The 9,764-nt window shown below is 41.0% G+C and overlaps 1 protein-coding gene across 6 annotated transcripts; it reads right to left on the reverse strand.

Moving 5' to 3' along the window:
- Positions 1-198: 198 nt before the first annotated feature.
- Positions 199-8,966, reverse strand: LOC6552104 (bestrophin-2). 6 transcript variants are annotated; one of them, XM_026983661.1, is made up of 8 exons: positions 8,666-8,966; positions 5,583-5,793; positions 4,475-4,585; positions 3,511-4,267; positions 3,066-3,452; positions 1,639-2,296; positions 1,473-1,517; positions 199-770 (listed from the first exon to the last, which is right to left on the reverse strand). In XM_026983661.1, the coding sequence occupies exons 2-8, from the start codon at positions 5,651-5,653 to the stop codon at positions 445-447; spliced, it is 2,355 nt and encodes a 784-aa protein (XP_026839462.1). In that variant the 5' UTR covers positions 5,654-5,793; positions 8,666-8,966; the 3' UTR covers positions 199-444. The 6 variants fall into 6 exon arrangements, with proteins under 6 accessions (XP_026839462.1, XP_015009958.1, XP_026839461.1 ...); XM_015154472.2 differs by having other exon boundaries at positions 8,531-8,965; XM_026983660.1 differs by lacking the exon at positions 8,666-8,966 and adding an exon at positions 5,873-6,137.
- Between the last annotated feature and the right edge of the window lie 798 nt (positions 8,967-9,764).

Here is a 9,764-nt window from a genome sequence, read left to right on the forward strand (position 1 = left end):
TTTTCTTTCGTTTTCAGAAGCCTACAGCTTTTTCTCTAAAATACTAATATTTTCGAGATTCCGTTGATTTATTTGTATTATGTATGCTGGAAATTTTGATTTAACTGTTTTTGAAAACGTGTATCAATTTTACAGCCAACAAAAGCTTGCCCACTTGAAAGATTCAAAACAAAACGTGTTTAATTTACAAAATAACTTATATTTGTAAAATTCAAAAACTTTCTACTTATTAGTATTTGTGTTATTAACTGCGTTAATTAGGTCCATCATCACTCGAGCTCGTTTTAGACTTTATGAGCATTCTTAAACTGTCCATTATTTTGCGTAGGTCCAGTGTCAGCGGCATATACGTCTAGATGTATATAGTATATAGTATAGATAATTTAGCTTAGAAGCACTAGACTTAAACTAGGTAAGTGTACGAAACAAAATACTAGGTGTCCTTCAACTGCCGTTGATGGCGTCCTCCGACTTCATCGTCGAATTGGAGAATTGATCTCCGCCCGCCAGAAGATCGGCACTGGATGCAACTGGTTGCAGCTGTGCCGCTTGCACAGCCACATTTACTGGGACTATGGGCACCATCGGCACAGCCGTGGCTTCCATTCCCGGAGCGGTGCTTATGGTTCTGGCCAGATTCTTCTGCTGGCGCATCAATTTCTCCTTCTCGCGTTCCGCCTTCAGCTTATCGAATTCATCGCCCTCGTCCTCGAGCTGAACAGCCGGATGGCCCAGGGGATCCATGGAAGACCTCAGGTCCATGTTCTCCACTGGAAACACAGATGGAAAGTGTTAGAAAAATATATGAATTGGCTAGACAATTTAATGGTATTATACGCAACGTGCAACGTCTACGAAATGGCTAGGATCAATGCTAGGCGGGTACCAATATGAAGTTGAAGTTACGGGTTCATGGCTACCTACTTGACCAGCCAGAAACACTTCTGCGATCAAACATAGCGCAAATTATTTAATTTAAAGGGCTAAGCTGGGGTAAGTACTCAGCAAGTGGGCAGCGCTTTCAAAAACTCATGCCAATTGTTTAAAAATTTAATTAGAAAACTAAATTGAAATTAAAGACAAAGATGGGAAAAGATACATATTGTTTTGGGAAGTTTTTTAAGGATCATTTCGCTTTGTTAGCTTGAATTAAATAATAAAAAAGTTACTATTAGCTTTAACGTATAGTTTTACAGGTTAAATAAATTGCTAGAATTAGTAATAGTCTAATTTTGGTTATTAAATAGGTTTCAAATAAAAATATTTTAAAGTACACAACAATAATTTGAAGTATTTCGGTCAGTTTTCCATTTATAAATAAATTATAAAATAAAAGCAAATCGGTTACCAATTACAATTCAAAAAATTCAACAAAAATAACATTGTAATATGGGTAAACCAGCAACGATTACGTAGAAGAGCAAGCTAAAATATTGGAACAAGTTAATACGGCCAATGGATGTGAACTTTACCGGGCGTGACGAACCACCTGAAAACCTGCGGTGCATCGGGCCTCTCTTTAAAAGTTCCCGAATTTGTTGAAAATGAAGATACACAAATGTTAAAAATGAGTTTAAGAAGCGGTTGGGCGCTCTAACACATCCGCTGATTGGGATGGGAAACGGATGAGTGACTCACCTGTCTCACGGCTGGCGCACTTTTGAGGATCGTACAGGGACTTGGTGCTCTCGCCCACTGGTGAGCTGGGAGCAGTGGCTGCATTGGACAGGAGCAGGGGACTGCCGCCCGCCGGAGCCGAAGTACTGAGCAGGGAATCCACTCCGCCAGGTGGGAACAGAGTGGGTTCGTACTGGGACTGGGCACGATTGTATGAGGGCTGACGTGATGGTATGTCCACCGGTTCCGAGTGGGCCGGTGGTGGCTGCAGTGGTCCAGAAGATCCAGCTCCCGACGAGGTTTGGCCGAATATGTCCATGACATTGGGACGCGGTTCAGCAGTCCTCATGGATGTTATGGTGGCCTGTTCGTCCACCTCCTCGATCACTTGCTGCGTAATCCTAAGACTGCCAGCTGGTTTTCCGGCCGATGTAGCCGATCCGACAACTGCAGCCGATAAACTCGCCGAACTGGCGCTGGCCGGGAATTTGTACGGCTGATCCTGGCTGGGCGTGGCTGATGCCGGCCTACTATCGTCGCGGCTCAGGAAACGCTTGAGGGCCGAGGCCACCGTGTTCACCCGAGACAGAGTTCCTGAAACGCTCACCAGCGAAGGCGAGGAATCCAGGCGCATTTTGCCATTTCCAGCTGAGAAGTGTATGCCACTGGCATCATCAGCCTAGGTTTGGGAAAAAAGGTCATCACGTTAGACACATATTTGGAAAGGTGTTAGTGAATAGATTGTGCTTGTTTTAGTTCCACTGTGCTGGATTACTCATAACCATTTAGTGCTCTAGAGTCAGTGCAGCAGAAAGCAATTGAAAGTCGTGCAGTGCGGAGTGTTTTTAAAGGCTTAGGCTGTGGACAGATCTTTTAGACAATTAGAATCAAAAGTTAGTATTCACATTCTTAAAGCATAGAGACACAAACACCTTTCTTAACTTATGGTTAGACTGGAGATAGGCACAGTAATACAAGTACAGGTATTTAAACTAAGTAATAATAGACTGAAACGTTAGAAAGTATAAGTAATATTGAATACTTTAGAACACATTCGATTTGTATAAAAATATGAGTGTGGAATGCTTTAATGTTAGGATAGTTAAAACAAATACTTATTACTGAAATGAACATTTGAACATTACTGTGCCTGCTCCTTATTTTAATACACAATCTGTACATCTAGATTATATTGAATATATACCAAGCACCGCTGTAACTCAGAATGCCAATGAGCGAATTGTGATTCCACAAAAGCAATGTTTCTTCGTGTTGAACGAGAAAAAGAGGTTAGAAATTTTTAATTTTGATTTGGTATTGGATCTTGATTTAGTTTCGACTTGGATCAGATCGCAGGACGAGGGGATGATGAATTTTGTTAACCGATTGAGTGTCTGGTGCCAATGCTTCGTAACGCTATGGAATGCAGCCAACGTTTTGATTCTAACCTCCTCATCTGGCGAGCCCTTGGGAAAATCATAAGTAACGGTTTGGACGCCGGAGTCCGCAACCGGAACTTGAACTTGACCCGTAACCGGGATCGGGATTTTCGCGTCCGCAGCGGCGGCGGGATCACCATTAGCATTACCAACCATTTCATCGATGCGAACGGACGACATTGTCGATGGCATGGCCGCATTCTTGGGCACCTCGATCTTGGCAGTGGACGGTTCTGGATGATTCTCCCGGAATCTCTCGGCAGCAATTGTGTAGGGCAGCTCGTTGGGGAACACCTCGTCCCAGTACTGATCCTTCAGCAGCTCCGGATGGTCGTGGTGCATCTCGTCGACGATCAGATAGGACACCTGCAGATTACGATCTACCATCCAGTTGACCTAAGGTGTACATTTTATTGATTTTTCACAGAACTAGTAAGTGTGCTCATATCCGTACCTCGAAATCATCATCGTCTTCGCCAAATGGATTGATCAGCGACTCGGCCACCTTGAGCCAACCCATGTAGAAGAAGAACTGCAGCGTTGTGAATACAGGAAAGTACAGATCCACCTTGTTCAGGTATGTGGTATTGCCCACCACCTTGCCATCTGTCCATTGCTGACCCATGCAGCAGGTAAGGAAGTACGAATATACCGCCAGGGTCACCACTTGGGTGTACACCAGGGGCACACTGATGGTATCGTAGCTGATAAGGAGTCCACACTGACCCCGAAACTTGTTCAGCTCGTCGATGATGGTCTTCACAGCAAAATCATCACGTATGCGACCTTCCTTTCTGGCCCTAGTTATTATACTGGCAGCCCAAACGATGGGCAGCCAGTGCTTCGAAGGTCTGGGAAAGGCCTTGTTCATGGTCTCGATGATGGTCCTTTCATTGTCATTGAGCAGGCCCGCTTCCACCAGATTATTGAGGCCGGGGAAACGCTTCTTCACCCTCGGCGAAACATTCGCCAGGACCATTGTCAGGCAAAGGCACACATATCGCATGATGGTGCGCCTCATCATGCGTCCTCGCTCATCCTGGCCGTGAACATTCGAGCTGACGAACACGGCAATGGGATCTGGCCAGGGAATGGAGGTGTACTGGTTCCACCAACGGGTCATCACGATCGACACATAGAAACCCAGGACGAAGGACAGGGGGATGAGTTCTCTGTAACTATCACAGTACTGAACAATGGCCTCAAAGATTCTGAAAAAAATTAACTATTAGTAAGATACTTAAAAATAGGACAAGATCAGAGGAGAAGTGCACTGCATACGTAAATGTGATATTTAACACCATTTAGTTGTCAATAACTAGTTTTACACATCGGAAAGAAATATTTTTACTTGTTTTTCTATTGAATGGAACTGCAATATTATTCCTCGCCTGATTTTCTATTGTACTGTTACTCACTCTTTTTGCGCAGGGTTGAGGCCAAAGCGATACACCATATTGATCGCATAGTAAATGGTCAAGAAGGCCAGAAGATCTAGCCAAACCAGTTTGTAAATGCTTCCCCGCCATCTGAAGAAAAAAAGGGGGAAATTAATATAGAGCCATTAAATTTCCTATTACTATACACTGCGATTGTTCCACATCAGCCTATAAAAATAGAGCGAACACGTCAAACTAATCAGCATACACTGACCCTTATCAGGCAATAATAATTTCTGCTACGGATCCGTTCCAGAATCCCCACTTGAATTCGAAATTGGCTATACATATTTGACCAGCGGCACTGTGTCTGAGGATGATATGTCATGGCGAATCTAACCTGCTGATATGGGCCGGTTATTTTGGCCACTTGTTGTTGACACGCGAAACGTCATAAAATATACTTGTAGCCCTCGAAATATAAACATTGTCTGCAGAAATGTGCGCTTGACTTCACATGACGTTCAGACGATATTTATAAAGCTTATCAGGCGAATAAAGCGTGATATTATGAACAATCAAACGATATTTTATAGCCAAAAAGTACTTTAGTGGAAACGGAAAAGAAATCGTATGGTTTTTGTTTTTTGGAAATGTTAAACAAGTCTTTTATGGCAGGACCAGTGAATCAGGAAGGGCTATTTCCATTGACCATTATGGGCGTTATAAACAGCAGCCTAATTAGATCATCAACCATTCAGCTGGCAGCCGCATAGATTAGAACCCATATCAGTGATAAATGAATGGGGGAAATGCGTAGGGATAGAACTCCACCCCCACATTATTAAAGTATAATTCAGACAACAAGCCGTGACAGATGTCAGAGTTATGACTACACGGGTCTAGATTGCACACAATACGAGTATAAAGAGGAGGAGGTGGGGGTCAGGCTGTGGTGGCAATTGCAGTTTGCCATGAAGGAAAGTGGGAAGTTATATAATTTGCATTTGCTGCACTTGTGTTGCCTGCTGATTATCCCATCCAATTCTCCGAAGCATGCGAGTGGTCTATAATTAGCAAACTAGCTAACAATTTCGCACTATAGATGATATTGGGCGAAGTACATGAGACTTCAAAATTTACTCACCTGAGCAGCAATTTGAGAAAACAGCCAAAGCCGCGGCAAGTGGCCACTTCACCTGTGTACGTAATCGTCATTGTTCTCTCCTATTTTAATTCCACCTCCAATTTAGTTTGTTTGTTGTGCTCTTTTATAGCTGAGATTGTTGTTCTTCTTTTCCACAGTCTTATCGCGCCTCACACATCGTTGTGTCGAAAATGAAAGTTCCACTCTTCACCTGAAATGATATCAGATAGAGCAGCATTTTAATAGAGCACGGGCTTATGTAATTACAGAGCAGTTACTCATGGCAGTACCAGGAATCGGAGACAACCTGTACAGTAATGCAATTTGAAATTCTAAAATCGATATTTTTCACAATTAGACATGCGACGAAACCGATGAAGGAAACTCGCGGCGCGGAAAACAATTGAAATGCATTTAACATTTAACAGAAATGCAACAGCTTCGGGCTGATTATATTAATTGCCGCAATTTATATAGACGTTGCCTCAAAAACCCCGATGCATGTTCAGATACTTCTGTGTACATGAATGTATCTGAAAACGCGCTGACCTAAAATACACTCAACTTTGCGTGTGGGCGATGTCAAAGTCAGCGTTTGAGTGTTCGGGCGGTCTCCATTTGATTTGGAGAGGTGTCTGTGGGGGTCAGCTTCCAACGATTAGATACCAATTAAGCGAGCAAACAAACGCAGAATTACACATCGAATGCCGTTTAGATGGCACTAGTATTGAGTTTTTAGGGGTAATAGTTGGGGAAGCACATTATGTAATGACGCCAAGATGAGCTCATTGAGTTAGCTTTTCTCCTTATAGGTATAGGTATAGGTATACATATATATAAAGTCATGAATTTCCGTGCTAAAAGAGAGACTGAAAAATTCGAGAATTTCTGCGAACCGGTGAGCTAATGATCTAAAATCACACCACGAACTCGGCTCCGAGCTCAAATCATATTACCAAGACCATTCCGACCATGTGCCATGTGATCCCGGCCTTTCTGCTGCGGCGATCATGACATCATGTATCGGTCTGTTTACTTTGGGGGGGATCGCTATAGGTATGCTGAGCGATCGCAAATTATACACAGGCGCAAATGATACAAAAATCATGGTAATTTAGTATTGCTAATAAATATTTACCCCACACTATTTACATAGAAAGATGTGATTTCAATAACGATATCTGCATTGATAAGCAAGCATAATAATAAATAATTAAATATAAAACCAATAATATATTCTTCTCTGTGTATGCTCGTGTTCAATTTGAGTTATTTCTCTCATGACTGTAAACCTTCAAAAAACACAATAAAGTGACGTGGTTTACTAACAACTAGTTTGAATGTGATTAGATAGTCAACTAACTCATTGTTTTTAAGGGCTTATTTTATTATATGTTAAATAAGTTTTTAAAAGTCTATTGATTTATCACTCCCTTGTGATCACTTGTTGCTGAAATAGCAAATGTCTGGGTAAACAAAGAGAAACGCGATAGGAGCGAGACTTTCAACTGGATATGTAGTAGGTATAAACCAAATAAGCTAATTTATCGTATATATACGAGTATAAGCGAAATAAGCAAGTAAACAGAAGCGGGAAAAAGAATAGTTGTGTACGTTGGATAAATGCAGAGCTAACCCCTTTTTTAGAGTATTGTAAAGAGGAAATATGATATAGGCCGTGATATTTTCATGTTTTCAAGCTAATATCTTGACCGCAGCTGTAAGAACCGATCGCAGCAAATAATTTACTGATGCCAAAAGCAACAAAGGCGGCTCATTATTTATTGTGTCCATGTGTGTTTGGTTTTCAAATCGGTGTGCTCAGAGTACAGGGTACTGCCCAGGCCGAACCCTTCTCGGATATATGTCAACCCGAAGTGGCGCTCAAAGCGATAAAGAATCCAGGGCCATTTTGCTGATTCCTTTGTCGCAGACAATTATTTATTGAGCAAACTTTTCGATGCGCTGGCTTCACCAGAACTGACCTTTTCTCTGGGTTTCACTAAGAGTTGCAATATTTGCAGATTGGAATTTCAGCGTCAACATCGTTGACCTATAAAGTCAAATATATCGGCCATGTTTACGGGCTGGTCACCATTATCTTTCCCATTAGCATAACATTCAATATTTGTTACACTGATTCTAGAATGACGACAACATTCGAATCCAAATCACCGAGGTTAATGACTTTTTCAACGAACACTTGGCTCTTGGCTGCCGACTTTCGAGAGTTGTCAGTGGGCCAGAAAGGCGCGTGGCTAAATTTAAATTATTCTCAACCGAGAGCTCATTGCATTTTATTAAAATTCTTGGCATTGCAGACGTTTTGAGCAGGAACAAATGGCAAAATTTGGTTGGGCGGCAGTGGAAAGTAGTGGAAGTAGGTGGTCGAATGATACGAAAACAAAAGCAAATATTCTCGAAAACAATACTTTCTATGCACAGTGGTCTCACATTGAATTTATGGTGATTTTTATAGTATATTTCTGTTTATATTTACGTTTCCATTCACACTTTTGCTTATCTTTTTCCAAAGGGTAGGGGTTGATAATAATTATAATTTCCAGCAGCACAAGGTTATGAATTATTTGTATTTAATCATTAAATTATTTCCTGTCAGCCTAATTGTTAGAGCAATAAATTATTAAAAATTCTCGCTATGATTTACGCAGCTTATTAATAGTTTTCTTTTGGTCACACGAGTAATTTGCGTAGAGATTGCAATTGCAAAACCAAATAGGATGAGTCACGAGATACGCTGCGCATATATAGCATATCTACGGTATAGGGTATATAACGAAAGGGCATTGTGTGGATTTGAGTTGAATTTACTTTGATGTTCACCAATTTTTGCGAGCTGCAATCGATTTTAAACTCAAACTGATTTTGGTTGCTATTCCTGCTGGTGCACTGTTATTAAATGGCTCCATGGCCACTTACACACTTACACTTATTTGTGCATGCTGTTGTTGTGGTAGTTGTTGTTGCTTTGATTCACGGCACGCAAGCGGTAACAACAATAAAGTTTACAAATTGACAGGTAGCAAAAAAAGAGGTAGAAGGGCTAGAACAAACACACTAACATGGGTTTATGTATGTGCGACTATTTTCTTCACTTTATGCCTTTATGCTTCACTATTTTACGTCTTCGTTGCCGCCGAACTTCTTACACAAGCACAAACACTCGCATGCACACACACTCAAACTGAAATACATGGACACAAAGACAGAGCGGCCGCCATTCAACGAAAATCAAAATCGCGTTCTTATGCTTTTCCGATTCTGGCTAGGTGCCCTTTTACACCACTTCCTTGGCTACTTCCGCGCTCAACGACCGCCAATGTGAAACTGAGACCGACGCCATGCGAAAACCGTACAGCTGTGCTGAAAGCGAGTGCGAAAATCGCGGCGAAAGAGCGAAGAGAGAGAATAACTGGTTGTGAGATAAGCCGAGCGCAGGGGCGAATTCGATGAAGTGCGGGTGGGCGCCGGATGTGAGTTATATCAAGCGGAAATAAACATCGAGCTGAATCATCAAATAATACAGAATGAGCTATGAGTTGTATATTGAAATGTTTACATTTATTATATAAATGTTGTATTTAATAATGTACATATGTTGATTCACCTTTCATCAGCTGCGGGACTCACCTCAAGTTTACCTGAACTATCAAAAAGTATTGCATACTTTTGGGCCGTCTGGGCATACGGGATGCATTTTTCTTCATGGAAAACCTGGACTGTATGTATTTGAAATTTTATATATGTAGCTTAAGCTAATACATTTAAACAAATTGTTAAAAGTGCGATCGTTAAATCGTGTGATTTTACTATAACTTTAGTAGGCCCCTTTATTTACTTTCATTATTAATGCAGGCTCGTCAAAAACTAATAAATCTTAAATTAAATGAATATTATTTTTAGAATCACATTCATTTAACGTGACCCAAGACTCAGTTATCTTTATTTAGTCATTTGGATTTTAAAAGCAGAGCAATGCTTTTATGAGCAGCGCAGAACTAAATAAAACTCAAAATGTACCTTTTAGTTTTTATTAAATTAAATGATTACATTTTAAATAATTACAATTCGTACGTTTAACGCATTGCCAAATGTTTGTCGCTTAACATTTTAGACTATATTGTAGACTTTATACTTTAGTTTAATTTTGTTGGCCTGCCT

This window comes from Drosophila erecta, unplaced genomic scaffold (genome assembly GCF_003286155.1).
Source record: "Drosophila erecta strain 14021-0224.00,06,07 unplaced genomic scaffold, DereRS2 tig00000000-arrow-pilon, whole genome shotgun sequence".
In the NCBI taxonomy this organism is placed as follows: domain Eukaryota; kingdom Metazoa; phylum Arthropoda; class Insecta; order Diptera; family Drosophilidae; genus Drosophila; species Drosophila erecta.

Excerpts from the sequence above, each read along its gene's own strand:
- LOC6552104 (XM_026983661.1), bottom strand. The coding sequence starts at position 5,653 with ATGACGATTACGTACACAGGTGAAGTGGCCACTTGCCGCGGCTTTGGC. Across the intron at positions 3,453-3,510 it reads AAGACGATGATGATTTCGAG|GTCAACTGGATGGTAGATCG; the intron begins GTACGGATATGA and ends TGTACACCTTAG. Across the intron at positions 771-1,472 it reads CAGGTGGTTCGTCACGCCCG|TGGAGAACATGGACCTGAGG; the intron begins GTAAAGTTCACA and ends CTGTGTTTCCAG.